Source organism: Castor canadensis, chromosome 12, assembly GCF_047511655.1.
Source record: "Castor canadensis chromosome 12, mCasCan1.hap1v2, whole genome shotgun sequence".
In the NCBI taxonomy this organism is placed as follows: Eukaryota; Metazoa; Chordata; class Mammalia; order Rodentia; family Castoridae; genus Castor; species Castor canadensis.
The window spans coordinates 36343091-36363382 of record NC_133397.1 but is presented as its reverse complement, the minus strand read 5'-3'; the positions used below and the strand labels follow the sequence as shown (position 1 = coordinate 36363382).

Sequence of the window (20292 nt, the reverse complement as noted above, 5' to 3'; positions counted from 1 at the left end):
AAGGAGGGGGGAAAAATACTCAATACAAAAAGCATAGGAAATGTCAAGCACTTGACATCTTGTCTGGTACGGTATGAAAATAGTGGTGAAGACTGAAATTATGACCATCATCAATCAGCGGTTGATAGAATCTCAACATCTCTAATAATGACTTGAGCTTGTTAAGGAGTACATAACCCAGTAATTCATAATTCATTAGTTTATATAATGAAAAAGAAGATAATCTACTTGCTGAATGCCAGTATTTCTTCAGGTGATTAAAAAGTGCATGCTGTGGATGAGAAGTTACTTATGTTATTATTACTCACAATGAGCTTGGCCTCAGGGCTTGATGGAAGAAGACTGAGACCTCCCACACTATGATTTTAATACCACATGAGGTCCATCTTTATTACTTGTGAATCTAACAGTGGGCTCTCCTTCCTGGTGATTTTTAGCACAGCTGGACTTTGATGACAAATGAATGATTACCAACCATAAATATTGTCTTTCTGCAATCATTCCTCTCCATATCTCCTTACTCTTTCTTTAAAGTTTACTCTTACAGGGGTTGACTTGTTACATAACTTTCTCTCTAGTTTTTTGTTTCAAGATTGTAAATTTTTGAAGGCAGATGTCCTGTCCTTTGGAATTTCTCCCAGAAACTTTGATCAGAAGTACACATGAAAAGTGATTTCTGAATAAAATAAAACATTTAATGGCTTCTATAGCGACTTAGAAGGGAATGTATGGTAGCAAAAGGGAAAGGGCTAGCAATAGCATACATAAAAAAGCTAAACGAGACAGCTCAGAATATCATATTGATTCTTTTATTAACTGTCAGGGAGCGAAATCAACTAAATAGGAAACTAAAAGGAACTATTAGTGCTTGCCAATTATTCTAACATGATATAAAAATGGCAATATATGTTAGGATGAAAATACTTTCCTGCCTACAAACTGGTAGTATATATGAGACCAGGTATACAAATCTATCCTGGGACTAAGAAGGAAGCAATATATTATAATCAAAGAATATGAGCTCTGAAAAGACTGGCTGGGATTTGAGTTACAGGTTTACCACCTATTAGCTGTGAGACTTAGCCTCACTTTTCTAACACATAAAATGACAATACTACTTACTTGTTGGAATTATGATTACAAGGTATCACATTTCAAAGCATAACATGAAATACTTAACAATTATTTATCTCCCTCCCTTTGAGAAAGAGTTATGATTATGACTTTTTTTTGGAGATGGGGGTCTAGCTATGTAGCCCAGGCCAGCCTTGAAATCATGATATTCTTGCTTTAGCCCTCCAAATGCTGGGATTACAGTGTGTACTATCATACTGAGCAACTTGTGACCACTTTAAACACCATTTAGTACTTGCTTATAATTTAATGTATTATATAATCTCTTCATAAGCTTTAAAGTGATTATTCACAGAATGGTAAATGTAGGCAAGTAAGTCAGAATTCTGCTGATTCTATTTGTGTACACTTTAATACAGGGTTACAAATTCAAGTATCTGTAGAGTCTGGCAGGAAATGCAGATGAGAGAAGTGGGAAAGTACATGCTGGTTGGGGAAGGGAGTAGTGGAATATTCTGTACACCATCCCAGGGAGGTAGCAGTTAGTCAGCTCCATCAGGGATGTGTACCCACTCTTATCAGAACTTCTCATTTTTTAAGAGAAATAGGGCTGGTAGTGGCTCAAGAAGTACAATGCCTGCCTAACAAGTGTGAGGCCCTGAATTCAAATCTCAGTACTACTCAAAGAAGAAAAAAAAAGAGAAATAGTAAATCTATGACTGAAATTTCCCAAAAGGGAAATCACAGTGTGAAAGCACACCTATTTGGCCTGCACACAGCACACCAGCTTGCAACCTCTTCTTGTAGAAAGCAGTCTTTTCCTTGGAAATTGAGTAAAATATGAAGACAATACTCTTTCTTCTCTAGTCATTGTCTTCTCAATGTAAACTTTTTCTTGAGACTATCAGGCTTCTTAGTCTAATAGTCAAAAGAATTATAGTAAATATGCCCAACACTACTTTCTGGTGGTACTGGGGTTTGAACTCTGGGCCTCAAACTTACTAGGCAGGTACTGTATCACTTGAGCCACTCTACCAGCCCCAACTCTTACTTGCTGTCTGTCTTCACTGTAACAAGGAAAGTAAGGGAAAGGGATGGTATGTAGAACTGGTCAAAATAGAGCTTGAGATCAATAACACTAACACAAAGTGGGTTTGTTGTTGTTGTTGTTTTGTTTTTTTGAGACAGGGTCTCACTACGTAGCCCAGGCTGGCCTCAACCTTATGATCCTCCTTCTCTAGCCTTCCAAGCACTGGGATTACAGAAATGTACCACCCCATTTGGCAACAAAGTTTTGTGATTCATGAAAAGAATGAGGAAAAGAATTTATTAAACTTCCTACCCTTATACAGAATAAGGCCATCAGTATTCAGTAATGAAGCTGCTGCTTACTGAAATATAATTAATCTCAACATTTTATCTTTTAACTTGGCACAGTGAAAATTTCTGGGACTGAGAGGAAGTGGAGAGAATACAAGCTTTCACACAGACCTTGGTTTGACTTTCAATGCTTATTTTAGCCTATGCTCAAACAAAATAGCCTTAATTGAACCTGAACAGTGATAAAATAGTATAATTATAAATAAATTCTGGGCTCAAGTGGTACCAGAATCTGTCTAGCAAGCATGAGGCCCTGAGTTCAAACCCCAGTGCCACCAAAACAGGTTAATTAATTCTGGAGCTGAGGATGTGGTTCAAGAGGGAGAGCGCCTTCCTAGAAAGCACTAGTCCCTGAGTTCAAATGTCAGTACCACAAAAATAATAAATACATCAATTTCCATAGTATATTGTTGATAAAAGCTGTTGGTTCATTTTTCTTCACAAATGTAGTATTGGAAATGTTCATTGAGTCCAATCTCTAACTTTTATCAGAAGGGGAAATCAAGGCTCAGAGAGGTTAAAGCAAAATTTTAATCTGTTTCAAAATACTATTATTTAGAACTACATAGCCTCCGCCAAACTAGATGCTTTGAAGTTTGTATTTAACTAAAATGTGGCAGAATGTTATGCTACCAAATTCATGCAAACAAATAGATAACTAAAAAATCTTAGTCTGAGCCTTTTCTCTCTTTTTTGGGGGAAGGAGAGGCCAGAACTCAGGGCCTTGCAGTTACAGAGAACCTGCTCTACTGCTTGAGCCCCAGGCCCGAACTTTTTCAGACTACTATTTCAACCCCCAAATTATATAGTTAAGCTACAAAAACATAAACAAGATACTATAAATATTAACTCTGATATAGTAGACATTGACAAAGGCCATTTTTGAAAGACTAAAACATTTTCTCAGATTTTTTTTCCTAAAGGATTTCAAGTTCTAGCTAATGATAGTTATTTTGTAGTAACAACTCAACATTTTGAAAGTTCAGTGAAACAATGTAATGTGTAAGGACTGTGAACACAGAACTTGATTTGTTCATAAAATCTAAATTTCATCCAAGACTTTTTCAGTGGCCTAGCTGTAAAAACAGCTCATAAAATACAGATACTAAATTTCATAAAGAGAGAAAATTTAGAAGGATATAACTTAACTTTTTTATTTCATACATTTAAAAGTTCTAGTTATAGTGCTTGCCAAATATAATATGACTTAGTTTCACTAGCCAGGACAAAACTCAGCTTTGAAAATTTTGACCTAGTACTATAAAATGCTACCTTCATTTTCTTTGTTCTACAGGCAAAATTCTATTGACTAGCAAAATGTCCTGAATTAATTACCCTGGGCACAATGAAGATGTAAAAAGGGATGATGACTCTAACCCCTTAGGCATTTACATCAGAAACATAACCATGTGGACCTATGCTAATTATCAATTTACAGTTATCTTTCTTGACTCTAAGCTTCTTCTAATCAATCTCTTTGCTGTTTTGCTTATAACTTTGTCACAAAATACTTAAAAATATCAGTGCTTAGGTTATTTTTACTACCTAAAAAAAAAATCTGTCTTTGGGAAAATATGGCAAAGAAGCCTATTTCAATAATATCAGAGACATAACATTTCTAAAAGACTTGCTATATGGCTCAGGCTCAGCTCCCCTGTTCATCCTGCACTCCCGGGAGTGCAGTTCATCCTAGTCTAGAGACCATGGCCACCTTTACCAGATGTGATGCAGCCACAGCCAGGGAACACAAATCTCCCCAAGTAAAGGAGCTCTACTGAAATACTGTATTTTTGAAAATTACCAGAAGAATAGGTGTTATGCGTTCTCACCACAAAAATAACTACATAAGGTGATGAATTTGTTAATTAGCTAGATTTAACATTCCACAATATACATACTTAAAACATCATGTTGTATACAGTATGTACAATTTTATCTGTCAATTAAAAGAAACATAACTAGTTTGGGATGCAAAGAGAAAAACTATTTAAGGTTGTTCAAGTCTGAAAAATGGGCAATAATTTGAGGATATTCAGATTCTGCTCTAGAAATGAGAATATAACACACTAATTTCTTATATTTAACAAATGTTAAGGGATGTAGTAGTATGCTCGAGGTCTGACTCCCAGCACTGCAAAATAGTAAGAGTAATAATAATAACAATATACTTAATAACTACTATAAGGATGAGTAATTGTACTAATTTTATTATGAATTTTGTCAGACTTACCTATTTTTCTCCAATAGGTAATTTTATAAAAGATGCTTATGGTCTCCCAAGTTAGCTCAAAAAACAAAACAAAAAAAATCCACCTCTTTTTTTAGGGCTGAGAATGTATAGCACTTGCTTAGGAAGCATGAGCACCACAAAACCAAAACCAAAAAAAATTTTTTTAGTTAGTAACTTACCAGTTGAAGAGAATTATACTAGAAAGCTAACTGCCACATCTAACAATAAATATTCCTACAGGAAAACTTACTCAAATTTTACCTTGTGGGAGGAGTTTATCTCTGCTGTAACTAGAACAGAACCCAGAACTAGGAAAGAGTCACGAGAAGGGTTCATGCTTCAGAGTGCAGACAAAGATCTAGATCAGTGACAGCCTTTTTTGAGGCTAGTCTCAGAGATTTCCCTATGTACAGCCTATTCCACTTCCTACTGCTGACAACCAAACTTCCTGCCTAAGTGCTGATCAGAACATGCAGCCTCAAGGCTTTTTTTCCTACCCGCTGTGCTTGAGGACACAGCCTTTTATTTTTCTCTGCTACCAGTCACCTAAATGTACCAAATGCAAATAGGCTTCTTCTCTTATCAAAGCAGATGGCGTGGAACAACTAACAGCTGTCATTGGGAAAAAAGAGCTAAAGACATTAATAAATCATATTTTTAAAAGAACGTCTAAAAATGACAGATGTTATTAGCATTAATAGCTAAAAGAAGATATGGTGTGACTATGCCATGCAAAATGAGTGCCAAACCTTTACAATAGGTCTACAACTTAAAACAAATGAAGATCATATAACGGTTGCCCAGACTGGCCTGGAACTGCTGATCTTCCTGCTTCAGCCTCCTGAGTGCTGGGATTACAGGCACACACTATATCACCTAGCTTAATGGTTGCCTCTTCATCTTCTCTACACATTTGAGTGCAAGGTTTTTACTGCCAGGCTCATATATATTATTATATATGTGTGTGTGTATATATATATATATATATACATATATATATATATATATATACTCATATATATTATTTGGTGTTATATATGCCATATACTGTGTTAAAATGCTTTATTACTATCTTAATTTTTATAATATCTCTTTGAAGACTTATTATTATCCCAATTAAAAATGAGAGAACTATGTTGGAGGTGAAATAACCTGCTAGTGATGAAACCAGTCATTGAAGTCCAAAATCCATTTGTTTAAACATGAACATCACATTGGTTCCTATACATTTCTACATGTCAAGTAAGTTTTAGAGCCAACTCAAGTGTGAGCCTTCAAAACCAAATTCCTATTTTTTCCGTACATATAGAAATGTTTCTATTTCAGCAGATGCCACTTACCTAGTTCTCTCAAGCTAGGCTTCACAGATTCTCTCTGTTCCTTTTTTCCCACACTCTATTAAAACCTCTAGAATCCATCTACTTGTTTCTAGAGACTCAGCCTCACTAATCTTGGTCAGGCCTGAACCACATAGTAGACTGAAGAAAAGTTCTTGCAGGCACACTCTAATCATTAGTATTCTCTAGACAGGATAGAGTAATTATAGTAGCAAAGGAATAGATTTAAATGCCACAGGTAAGGCTCAATGCAGTCAACATTTGAAGTTTTCAATTTCCAACATCTGGGACAATCTTTTTGAGGTAAAATTCTTATAATCGAAGAAGTTAAACACTGCTTTTTCTATATCATTTTCCAGATTTTCATTCCATCCTTCTCACTGCCACTGATGAAAATCCAGCTTAATGATGCTTCTATAGCAATCCCTATCTAATATATTACTTTACTTGTTGGTCTGAGTGATTTTTAAAGTTGTGTCATCAACACAAGCCATTCTTATATATACCACTCTTAAAATTCCAAGACATGAGTAAAAGGCAGGCAGCCCTATCTCATTTACCCAATGAATTTTTATAAAATTTGAGGTCTTTAGCAAAATATTTATAATAGCACCTATTTAAGGTTACAGTATATTCTAGTTTTACTGTACTTTCATATATATTATTTCATCCTTCAGCAGTCATTGAAGTAAGCTTTACAGTTAGTATCTCAGGTTAGAAAACTACTCAGATACAGTTAGTATCTCAGGTTAGAAAACTACTCAGAGACATTTGTTCTAGGTCATGAAGCTATCAAACAGAAGAGCCAGGACCATACGCTAAACACAGCAACTCTACATTCACTGTTCTTTCCACTATACCTCACCACCTCTATTAAGAAAAAATGTTTTGATATACAATGTAATAAGAATTGTCTTTGTAAATAAAATCTCATTTCTTTTTTAAATGTCAACCATTACATAACCTACACTATATTATAACGGAAGGAGAAAACCACCAAATTTCAACCTCAATTACAATTTCTATGTAAAAACGAATCATTCAAAGAAGATAACAAATATTTCTTTTCTTAGTAGAACCAAAGAAAGTTAAAAAAAAAAAACCACAGAAGTTATATTAAATCCCTAACAAAAATTTTAACTACATTTTAGCTGGTTAATAGCCCAGAAAACAAAGATAACTATGACATGTAGAAATGAACTGAAAAAGCATGCACAGAAAAGGCATGCTTTCATTTAGAACAGCATGCTTCAATTAAACTTGCAGGCAATCTAAGGAAAATGTAAAACTTATGTAGAAAACTTACCTACTTTGTAATTAAGTTAAATATATATTTACAGAAAATCTGCTCTCTATTTGGTCAGAACAAGCCAACAACAGCAAGTAGCCAGGATTTACAATTAATATAAAAGAAAAAATTAAAAGGAAATGGTTTGCTAGACTCATATTTTCAGTCTTAGCATCAAGAAATGAGTGATTATTTGCAATGAAGTTGGCAAGACATTGAGTTAAAATTTATCAATCTTTTAAATGGCTTTTCTAAGAGTAACTTTAAAAAAAAGGGGAGAAAGCATATTTTATACTGCTGTATTTATTTTTATTGCTCACCTTACATCTTCAGAACTCACAGAAAATGGACTTTTTTTTTTTTAAAGTAGTTGGATTCACTAGTTCAAATTATCATGATACTTTCCTTTGTCAAGAGGAAAATCAGAGAGTAGAAACAATGAAAAGCCAAATAAGAGATCCAGGAAGGCAACCAACTGTGTAGCTTATTCTTACCTTGGCTGTTTTTTTCACGGGTTGACATTTTTGCTGGTTGAGACAAAAATGATATATCTTACAATAAAAACTGAGCATTTTCTTAAATGACTACACATTTCTTTGACTAGTATGAGCTAATAAAGTACACTGAATGAAAATAAGTTTTATCAGTAATTTTTATCAATTACTAAAAACTTAAACTGATGTAGAAAATCAAAATAAGTATTTTTAAAAAGGATTTTTAATTTACCTTGGTTAATGATGACATCTTTATGCCTAAAAAAGGAATTCAAAGAACACATTTTGTAATTTTTATGACTGACCATTAAAATCACCAGAAAGAATTATAAAAATTTGATGCCTAGCCCATATCTTAGATAAATTTCTAGGATTGAAATTCAGTAATTAAACTTTGAACATTGAAACTGGCTGGGGAAAATGATTGGATAGAAAATGAATTTCTATTCATTTAATCCCCAGCCTACAAATGAAAAAGAAAAAAGAAATCAGGCATCAGTAGTTTTTAGTTTCAGTGGCCTAAACTACTAATAAACACTGTTTTATGAAACAATGAATATCCCTTAAGTTCACCTAAACAGTGAAAGTATAAAACATTCTCCTTATAAAAAAAACTCAGATCTTACAGGATTACTGAGATTCTTAGGGAACATTAACATTTTTAAGTCTTTTCTGAGAAGACTTAAAAAAATATACTGAGAAGAAAAAAAAAAAATATATATATATATATATTAAAATAGGTTAAAAACTCAAACCAGACGTAATTATACACGGAAAAATGATGCAGAATCACTAATATGTAGCTAAGGAAGTATAATACTTACTTTTCTGTATTTTTTATAACTTTTGATATTAATTTTGATGTTGAAACTGTTTTCAATAATTTATTACGACTATCATCTGAGTTTTCCCATGAATTATGTGGCTTTTCAGCTGCTGGCGGTCGTTTTATGCTAGAAGAAACACATTAATTTTTTAAGAGAAAAATTTTGAGTAGCAAGGACATGTAATTGACAGTTCAAATAGAACACAAAAGCAATGATTAACATTTCCTCAAAGCTAATTCAGAAAGAGAAGGAAGGATTAGTTGATAGGATCTGCCTGGATGAGTGAAGGAGTTAAACAAGGCAGCTACCAAGTCTGTTTTGTAATTTTCAGTATTATTCAGAAGATTCACGAAAACAAATATTGCCTGTTTAAAAAAAAAATATGTATCTTTTTTGCTGTTAATGGAAAAAACTAATCTGATTAAATGTTTGAGTAGTAATAGCTATTATAGTTGTAGTTTAAAAATCTATACTTCTAAAAATGCTCTTCATTTTTTAATGTATTTATGGTCTCATCTAATTAACTTATATAGGTATAAATGATAAATTCTGAATAAATTGTGGTACTAAATGAAATTCTCGTTTATAGCTTTAGAAATAATTTTACCTAGGATCAGAAATAAAGAAGACTTGACACACAAAAAAAGTGTTATCATCAACATTAATACCCTATACTTATGACTGAAATTTTTTGATTTACAAATTACTTTTTGTCTGCATTGCTAACTATCCTAAACTCATCCAGTCTTCAATATTTCTTGCAATAGTATATCCAAAGAGCAATTTAGAAGGGCAAGCACATTTCCAGGAGACCTCAAGAAGCTGAAAAAAAAGATTCTGGGACAAAGAAGATACCAAGTGAAATCAGAACCTTAAAGTGATTGATTACAAAAGCCTCCTTTAACCATTCACAATTGGAAGTTGCGTAACAATAATAAGCTATATCCAAGAAAAACCCCGCAGGAGACCAGGCAGAAGAAACAAATCCTTTCGACAGCATAAGAATCTGTGTGAGACACAGAGACAAAGCATTTTGTAAACAGTAAACATGCATCAGTCAAGTGGAGGGTATTTTTGGTTTTCCAAATTTCCATTGCAGACTTGAGGCAAAATATTGAACTGGATAGATAAGAATATATTATAAATGTTTTCAAAATAGTTGTCATTTACTTTATTAAAATCCTAACTAGTCCTGGGAATGTTTTTAATTGTTCCCTAAGATTTCTAAGCAAAAGTATGATGACAAAATATATCCCCTAAGATAAAGCTTGAATCAGCATTTCTAAAACAGGCAAATTTAATTAAGGTGATCTTAATATTTGATTACAAGGTAGCTGTAGCAGTGAACTCCCAGCATGCAATTTTAGACCCCAATTTAGGATCACACACATTGTTAGAATGTATTTCCCTTCTCCTCATGTCATAACTTTAAAATATTAATTATTATGGACACAGAGAAAAGGTCTCAAGCAAGCCTTTAGCATAGAAAAGACCAAGTGAAATGTATTCATCTCTCTATTTATCTTCCCAAGACCACAAACTGATACTGAGACACAGCCACAATGAAGAGCCATTTGTTGAGAAGGGCCCTTGCAAGTTGAAGGTTGTAATGATGCTAAAATGTGATGAGGATAATTACATATGGCAATTTTCTATCCATGGCTACAAATTTATATACAACTACATATAAATTTAAAAAGGGTTCTATAATTTTATTATAAAAATAGTTTCAGTCTTAGTAAGTTCTGTATGCTTTTCTTTCACCAGATTATCTATAACTTAGTTTCTTTTAACTAAGAAATTTTGATTTTAAATCTTTATTTCCCAATGTGCTAAAATATAAATTATAGTAATGAAGAAGAAAAAAAACAAGGCTTTTCTCTTAGAATCCATGGATGTACACCTTCTTCCCACATCACAGAATTTAGGTATCTTTACAACCATTCCCTAGCTCTGTACTTGGGGGCAGTTAAAACCTTTTGGTGGGAGTAGAATTCTTGCTTTCTGGAGTTTGTCTGTGTATTTGGAGAGGCTGTGAAGAGGGCTGGGGAGAAGGTGATGCTCGAATTTGTGGACTTTGATCATTAGAATGAGATTCCTCTTTTTTTTCTCTCTGTCCTTGTGGTCTTTCTTTCTTTTTTTCTGTACCACTGTAAAATAAAGTATAACATGGAACAATACATATTTAAACAAATTTAAAAATCAAAATAATAGGACTATTATAACTCAAAAACCCTAAATCATATAGCTAATACAACTTATACTATTTTTGTTCAATAAGGAAAAATAATTCTCTGAAAATTTTGCAAGCTATTAAAATCTTCAATGAAGAATTTATAAAAATTCTAAGGCAATATATACTGTAAAGATGGCTCCTTTGAACAGAAATTACCTCCAAAGAATTCTGTCATTTTGACAGAATAGATTTGGGGAGACGGTAAGTTCTCTTAACTGACCCCAACTCACCCAAATAAAGAATTAAGTGATAACTTTCCTACAAAAACAAACTTACTGATGCCTAAGCACACTAAATGTTCACATTCAATAGATTACTCTCTAATTCTCTGAATAATTCTGCTCTTGTCAGATGAAGGTTTTGTTTTGTTTACAGTGTTGGGGATCAACCAAGGGCCTTGGACAAGTTAAGCAAACACTGAGCTACATCCCCAACCTACAGATCAATAGAGTTTTGCTTTTGTTTTTTGAGACTGGGTCTTGCTATGTACCCCAGGCTAGCAGCCCAGGTTGACTCCAAACTCGGTATCCTTCTGCCTCAGCCTCCTGGGTACTGGTATTACAGGTGTGTACTACAACAACCCAGCTTAATAGGGTTTTAATCTTACCAACAGTTTGTTTTTCTTAAAATATGTTTATGCCAGTTATTTTAATTATGTAAATTAAGTAAATACAAAGGAAATTAACAAAATGTAGAAGAGAACTACAAGTTCTACAAAAAAAAAAAGTTCTAGTATTAATGCCCTAAAAGACTTAAAAAAAGAGTTATAAAAAATTGTTAAATTGGGGTGAGACAATTTAAAACATCATAGGAAAAAGAAATGGATTCTAACACTGTTTTAGTAAAGTTTTAAATTTCTTACTCTGCCTTTAAACATGAAACTAAGAATTATGAAGTTATTTATGAGCATATTTTATGCAAGATAGTCAACAAGAAATCTGATCAGAGATGCATCCTTTAAGATACTTATGTATAATTTTATGATTTTGTACTTTGACTCTTGATTAATGAACCACTTTCACTTCCAATCATACCAGATAAGAGTACATATACTGCATTAAAATTCTTGGCAATATTACAAAGCAGATGGAATCAAGACTTGCATTCCAATGTTGACAACGTAGAAAACTATCAGCCGTCTATAGTTCTTAATCATAGGACACTTTGAAATTTTTACTATAAGGTGCATAATCAGTAAGTATGTTCCAAGCACATTTTTAACAAATTATGTATATTAAATACAATTTAACTACCACATTCTAACACATAATTATAAAAATGTAATTATTGTTTTTGACAGTGACATTTCTTAATCTGATTTAGTTCTGATACCTTCTGATTTTACACTGGCCACAGACTACCAACTTCATGTTCAATTTTTTAAAAAGTGTGAGCTAAGAGATAAAATTTTACCTCAAAAATATCAATTAACTTTGAAATTAAAAAACTGAGTTGGAAGTTACTTCTTGTTGGTCTTCAAATTACCGTGAATGATAGGCCGTAAATTTTAGGTGGCCCAGTACAACCTAAGAGAGTTTTCCTTCTGAGTTATTTAAAAGCAAAATACAGTGCTTCTGCACATAAAGAAACAAACTCAGCTGGTCTTAGATCACTGAATCACTATTGTGCATAATACTGATCAGTGCATGGCAACAGTACAAGTGCTATTTAAGAAAAATGGCTGAATCCAAACTGTTACTAGAAATATACTTAAAACTGTATAAAAAATTTCAACTATGAATTTATTTTCTTATATTTTGTCCTTTATTGCTGAAAGTAGAGCACAGCAATAAATTTTAGCATTCTCTGAAAGGAAAACTCTAGATTCTGTGATAATGACTTCAAAGATGAAATTTTAAAAGAATTTTAAAAGGACTGATGATCTTATTTCTTCACCATCCTGTAGCCACCTGTTTGGTTAAACATCTATAATTGCACACTACAAAAAATTCAGTCACTGACATTAGTTTATTGAGGTAAGTTCTTTCCATCAGTACACTATTACACATTACATAACTTAAAAGTTTCTCCTCATGTATTTGGAGAAAACTGTTGTAAGATTATGAGGTTGATCTCCTGTGGTCTCTCCAAATTCTATATGGAATAATCTGCTAGGAATTTCAAAAGGGGGGGGGGAGTTCTATAAGCAATTTTTTGGGAACAACAGGTTAATTAATTAATGAAAAGAATATACACAGAATGCCAATCTGCAATCCACTGAAACTTTCATTATTATTATTATTATTATTTTGGTGGTTCTGAGGATTGAACTCATGGCCTAATGTATAGCACCTGAGCCATGCACCCAACCCTTTTGATTTTAGTTTGTTTGTCAGATAAGGTCTCACGCTAACTTTGTCCAGGATGGTCTCGGACAGTGAGCCTCCTACCTCCACTTCTTGAGTAGCTGGGATTGCAGTCATTTACTACTATGTTTGACATCACTGAAACTTTTAACTGCAGTAATTCCACCACCCTCTTGCCTACTATCCTCTATTTGCAGATATAGACAGACATATAAAACAGTAGTGTATTATTTCCAAAATTAGACTTTAATTTTATAGTTATGTGATTAAAGAAAAAAGTTATAAAATAGCATTTAATCTCCCACTAATAGATATAATCAAAGATTCAATTTTCCATTTTAAAATGCTATATCAAATAAATTACTCACTAAGGAAAATTCACTTACATTATTTCATTAACTATAGTGATACTTACCAATAATTTCTTGCTTAAAAAAAAAAAAAGGAAGTGAAATTTCTCCTTCTTTTAGGAGGTAAGGGTGGTGGTGGGCTTGAGACAGGGTCTTTTACATAGCCCAGGTGACCACAAACTCATGATCCTCCTGTCTCAGTCTCTCAAGTGCTAGGATTACAGGAATATACCTTGTCTGGCTGCCTTTCTTCAGTAAGAACCAAAAGATTTCTAACTGAAATTCAACAGGTATGAATATTCTGTTTATGAATATAAACAGAATATGCATAGGCTAGATGTCTCGTTCACAGTTAAAGAATTCACAGGGCACATTCCCTTGAGTCCCATACAGCTCTATTTCATATTCTTTTCAAATGAAGACTACATTCAATTGTGCAGTGTCAATTTTCCCCCTTTACCAATGAGTACCTTTTAGCAGCAGACGAAAGAGTTTCTTTTCTTGCAATTGAAACAGAGCTGGCATGACTTGGTTTTCTGTTTACACTACTTCCATTGGTTATACAGGACATGGAGATAGCTTCTCGAAGGCTTGACTGGCCTAAAGATAGTTAAGAAGAAAATTATATCAAACTCCAAAATATTTCTCAAAGATTGAAGTTTTAAAAATTAAATCCATTAGTGTTTAGTACAAGTGAGCAAAATGCTCATAGAATCACACAATACATGCCCTTTTGCATTCAGTTTCTTTCACATAACACAATGTTTTCTAGTTTTGTCCACACGTATCAGTACTTCAATCTTTACAGCTAGATAAGATTCCATCAACGGATACAGCATATTTTGTTTGTCCATGCATCTACTGATAAACAGTCTGGATCGTTTTCACCTTTTGGCTACCATTTTTTGTGCTGCCATGAACACTTGTGTACAAGACTTCATTTGAACATTTGTTTTCAATTCTTCTAAATATACAGCAGTGGAATTACTGGGTATATAGTTATTCTGTGTTTAACTTATTGAGGAACTGCTAAACACATAGCTGCATTATTTTACAATCCTACCAGCAATGTATGAGCATTCCAATTTGTCACAGCTTTGCCAACATTTGTTATTTGCAGTGTTTTCTATCTTGTGATTATAGCCACTTTGGAGGGGAAGTGCTATCTCATAACTTTTGATTTTATTGATTCTATTGTTTTTCTGTTCTCTACTTCTTACCTTTGCTTTAATTTTTATGATTTCCATTCCTCTGCTACCTCTGGGTTTCATTTTTTTCCCTCCTTTTCTAGTTCATTAAGGTATAAAGTTAATTTACTTTGAGTCTTTTTCTTTCTTTTTTTTTTGGGGGGGGGTGTTGGGGAATTTGAGCCCAAGGACTCTACCTCTGAGCTGCACTCCCAGTTTTTCTTCTTTTTCTCTTACTGCCACTTTGGTTATATTAACAGCTGGCTTTTAGAATATGAATTTTTTTTTAACTTTATATTACACAAACCACGCAGACACACAGACACAGAGGAGGGAGGGAGGGAGAGGGAGAGGGAGAGGGAGAGAGGGAGAGAGGGAGAGAGGGAGAGAGGGAGAGAGGGAGAGAGGGAGAGAGAGAGAGAGAGAGGGAGAGAGGGAGAGAGAGAGAGAGAGAGAGAGAGAGAGAGAGAGAGAGAGAGAGAGAGAGAGAGGCTAATTGGGATACAGCCTGCAATTTACTTCCCATTCTATGTCCCAAACCTCATCTCAAAAGAGAGATCAATATACCCATTATGATGGCTATTACAAAAAAGCAAGCAAACAAACAAACAAACAAACAAAAAAACCTGGAAAACAAAAGTATTAGAAACTATTGGAGTGAAGTAGAACCCTGTGTGCTACTAGTAAGAATGTAAAATGATGCATCCATCACAGAAAACAGTTTGGTAGCTTCTCTAAAAAAATTAAATATAGAATTACTATATGATTCAGCAACTCTACTTCTGGGTATATATATCTAAAAGACTTGAAAGCAGGGAACAATTATTTGTATATTTGTTCTTATAAATATACAATAGTGCTTTGTTCATTAAAGCATTATTCACAATGGCTAAAAGGTGGAAGCAACCCAAATGTCTACCAGTGAATGAACACATAACCAAACGTGTTCTATAACTAACAACTGAGTATTAGCCTTAAAAAGGAATGGAATTATGACACATGATATAAAATGGATGAGCCTTTTTAAAAAATTATTTTATATATTTTATATAATATTTGTACAGGGTGACACATTGTGATATTTACCTATGTATTTACAATATATCGTCATTAGATTTACTCCCGCCATCATTATCCCTCTTCTTTCCCCTCAACCCTGCTTTCCAGAACAATTTCAACAGTTTTCATTCTTATATTTTCATATAAGGATACAAAATGCATTCATCATGTTTATCCTTCTTCCCCCTTTGCTTGTGCTCACCCACTTCCCACTGGTACCCACCCACAGAAAAGATCTATTTTTTTTTTTTGATAGTCCAAAGGGGTTTTACCTTGGTACTTCAGACCTGTATGTATCATGCATTAATCAAATTAACCCCCCATTAATTACTCATTCTCTATCACCATGCTCCCCTAATATTCAACAACTTACAGTATAGTGCATTATATCACATTATATTCCTTTAAGAATAGGTTGTTTTTAATATTTTTCATTCTTTAACATTTTCTTTAACTCTCCTGCCTCCCACAGTCCCTTCAGACAGACTAATACAATTTTGTTCTCTCTCTCACTACACGTAACATGACGAACCTTGATGGCATTATGCTTAAGTAAAATAAGATAGTCACAAAAGTATAAATACTGTATGATGTACCTAAAGTAGCCAAATTTATAGAAACAGAAAATAGAACAGTGGGGAGAAGAGGATGGGGATTTACTATTGTATAAGTAGAGAGTTTCAGTTTGGGAAGAAGAAAAGATTCTAGAGATAGATGGTGTTGACGGATACAAAACAATGATGTCACTGAACTATATACATAAAAGTGGTGGGAATGGTAAATATTATGCTATGTATTTTAACTACAATTTTTAAATGTTTAAAACAAAAAGAGATCAACACACCACTACCATTTCTAATTGCACGGTTCACCAATCTTCAAATGCTTTCAATACAGTCTGTGTAATTAGTGTTTATTGTCACATGATTAGATGACAGTATATGCCTGGCAGTTGTGATTAATCTCAGGAGACCCTCTATTCATGTCTCAGATTTATTCTACAAGAACACATCTTTTGATTAGCTATTTCAACATATATGTCTACACAATGCATTCTTTTTTATTATTCCATAGGAAGTCTCTACTCAACCAATTATGAAATTTATTCCACAGAGTAAAAAATGTCTACAACCCACAGAAATGTTTGTTCAACTATTTGAATATTTTATCTTTATTATGTAAAATGGTTTGAGTGAAAAAAGAAGATCTCAAGCACAATGTATGAAGTCTAGGGATATAGCAACAGAACCCCTCTCTAGCCTGTGTGAGACCCTGGATTCAAAGCACCAGCAACAAAAAAAAGTATAATGGAAAATTTATTAAGTAATATGGGTTGAAAACAACAAATCTTTAGCCTAAGTTGAACTTTTGTAGGATATGCCCGATTATAGTGAATTAACTTGTGAAATAAAGCAAGATTAAAAACAAACTGATTGTTGGCCATGGTAGCTCATGTCTGTAATCTTAACTACTCTGGAGTGGGAATTGGGAGGCCAGCCCAAGAGAAAAGTCCACAAGACCTTCGTCCCAATCAATAATGAAGCTGGGTGTGGTAGTGCACTTGTCTGCCATCCCATCTATTGGAAAGCATATAAAAGGAAGCTGATGGTCCAGATGAGCCTGTGGCTCAAGTGTAGAGTGCTTGCAGGTAAACGGCCCCAAATTGAAACCTCAGTGTTGCAAAACAAACCAACAAACAAAACCAAACTGGCAAAAATTTGGACTAAAGTACAAATAATGGTTTTATTGTATATATGTATATTTTTTTAATCTTTAAAATTTTGATTGATTTTTCTCTTACAGTTTATGCTTTTTGTGCTATTTAGGACATTTTTATTAAAATGAAGTTTTCATTATGTCTACAATAAGATTTTCAAAAACATTAATTTTTATTAAAAAAGAAATCCTTGCCACATCAAGATCACTAAGATTTTCTCCTACATTTTCTTATAGAAGTTTAATAGTATTAGCTCTCATATGAAGTTATGCAATCCATTTTGATTTATATGTTACAAGAATCATGATGAAATGTTTTTATTTTAAGACCATAATAACTCTTAAATTAAATTCTTTCTTAGTCTTTCTTGCAGCAAGCTTTTGCACATGCTCTTCTACTTAGACTGTTCTTCACCTTGAATGTTCATTCTCCTATCCAAGTACTAACCAGTCCCGACCCTCTATAGCTTCTGAGATCAGGGTGGTATAGCTGAGACTGGAATGTTTGTTCTCATCACTGAAGTTTCAACTCAGTATCACTAGTATTTCCTCAAAGATGTCCTACTTTACTCTCTATCCCTTTTATTTCCTTCATAGTCCTTATCAACACTTAGAATCATCTGTAACTCTTACTGGTTTTGTGATTCTTGTAGGTATCCCCATGCTTAGTTAGTACTTGGTTTGGCACTCAAAAAGTTCTTAATATCAGAATGACTAAATGAATGCATCTTTAGTACCACTACCGGAAATTTCTCTTTTGGAAAATATTTAGCTTACCTCTATTCTCCCATCATGCAGTTTTATCTGGCATTGTTTTTTACAATGGTATCCTATTTTAATATATGTGCCAGAATGATCTTTGTTAAAATACAAGGTGTGTGTGTGTGTGTGAATTACTATAAACCTGTCTGTCAATCTTCCACTCCAAAGCATTTCAGTAGCTTTTCATTGCCCTCAGGACAAAAATTAAATTTCTTAACAAGGAACATGGAAACCTTTTACTATGGGCCTCACCTATCCATCTAAGCTCATTTCTTGACACTCCCACCCTCACACCTGTTCTTGTTTAGTCTAAACTCCAAAATGAAGTACTTTTACTCTTCTGTGCTTTTGCACCTGGATCTTCCTTCCAGCATATGCTTGTCACCCTTGCTTGCCTACACTAATATGTATTCATCATCCAACAACTCATTAAATATTTACTTAGATCCTAGACTTGCATTTACAAAAGTGTATATACAAGGCAGCTACTGAGATCAGAGTTCAAAATCTTGCAGGAAAAAGACACTGGCAATGAAAACATGTGGTAAATAAAGTAGCAGAGTGGTATCAATGGAATATCATGGAATTACCAAGAAAGACCAGATAATTCTGTAAGGATGATGAGGGACACAGAGATCAAGAAAGGTTTCCAAGACAAAATATAGAATCAAGTCTTAAAGGATAAGAAATAACCAGTTAAAGGGCAGTTGACAAAATACTGGGATCCTATTCTAGTACATGTAAAGCAAAGTTAGTGTACATATACATGTGGCACTGGCTGGGTGAGGTAGGGGGACAAAAAAGCTCTTTGATATAGCCAGAATGTAGAATAAGAGATGGCAAAGTCCGGAAAGGAACAGTAAGTAGGATTTAGATCATAGAGGCTTTATAGGATGGAGAACCATTAATGTTTTTTTAGCTGAAAAAAGACTTGGCTCAATTTGCGTTTTAGAGAAAATCCTCTAGTGGCTATGTGAATAGATTTAAGGACAGTCAAGATGATGAGGACCTGAAACAAGAGCTGAGTAGCATGAATAGAAGAGTTTTAAGAAACATATAGTACTGCAAAGATGATGTGTACAGTTTTGGGACATGCCATACTTATGAATTCAGAAGAATATACAAGTGTTAACAATCTAGCAAATAGATAATTCCAAAGTATAGATGTCTAGAGTACAGATAATTTTGGAAATGACACAAGTAGCTGTTAAGAAGGTAAATGAGTGCTGATATCACCTCCAGCAAAGAACCTTAAAATGGACTTCACCAAAACAAAAAACTTTCACTGCTTTGTTTTACTGACTGGAATACGGTCTCACCATGAAGCTGAGACTAGCCTGGAACTCATTACAGAGACCAGGCTGGCCTCAAACTCTTGATCTCCTTGCTTCAACCTACCCCAAGTGCTGAGGTTACAGGCAAATACCTTGCCAGTATGCGTGGCAAAGTCTGAAACCCTTTTTGCTACTTCCATACATGATAGCCTCTTATTCTTGCACTTTTTCCAATCTCTCCCTTTAAAGCAGTAATTTGTTTTATAACAACTTCCTGTTTCTGTAACTTTCTTCTTCTTCCTGCATTCAATTTAATAAGAATTTACTGAGCCATTCCAAAGCTATCTACAGTAAGAAACTCTTCTTGTTTTCAAATAGTTTACGATCTAGCAGGAGGAACAAATATAAATACCAAACAGACATACAAATAAAAATTTAGAACAATTCCAAGAAAAGACAAAAAAATAGATCATTTTCAAGAAATAAAGATTCTGAGGTCTCAAAGGACAGGCAAAATTTTGATCAAGAGAGGGGTACAGGAAGAACTCTGATACTCAAAATTCTTTTTATTTATCTCAGATGTACTCTTAGTCCTTTTCAGCTGCTGGCCACTAACTTTTTTTTGGAGGGTGGGGGCTTTTTTTGAGACAGGGTCTTGCTATGTACCCTTGAACTCAGATCCTCCTTCCTCAGTGTTACAGGCATGTACCATCATGTTTAGCTTCTGGCCACTAATTTTTAACTGTAAATTTTGAGTGGAAATGACTCTCAA

At 33.9% G+C, this 20292-nt stretch overlaps 1 protein-coding gene and 1 pseudogene across 5 annotated transcripts in view; one reads left to right on the top strand and one right to left on the bottom strand.

Moving 5' to 3' along the window:
- Window positions 1-20292, bottom strand: part of Eml4 (EMAP like 4) — a 145654-nt gene that overhangs the window by 49944 nt on the left and 75418 nt on the right. For 2 of the 5 annotated variants that reach the window (XM_020181031.2, XM_020181032.2), the window contains exons 3-7: window positions 13993-14122; window positions 10607-10780; window positions 8628-8756; window positions 8036-8061; window positions 7804-7836 (exon numbers count right to left, since the gene is read on the bottom strand). In XM_020181031.2, the coding sequence (XP_020036620.1) occupies window positions 7804-7836; window positions 8036-8061; window positions 8628-8756; window positions 10607-10780; window positions 13993-14122 (492 nt within the window). The remainder of the gene's footprint in view (window positions 1-7803; window positions 7837-8035; window positions 8062-8627; window positions 8757-10606; window positions 10781-13992; window positions 14123-20292) is intronic. The other 3 variants (XM_020181033.2, XM_020181035.2, XM_020181036.2) reach the window with 3 other exon arrangements.
- LOC141415266 (small nucleolar RNA SNORA36 family) lies at window positions 8169-8274 on the top strand (annotated as a pseudogene).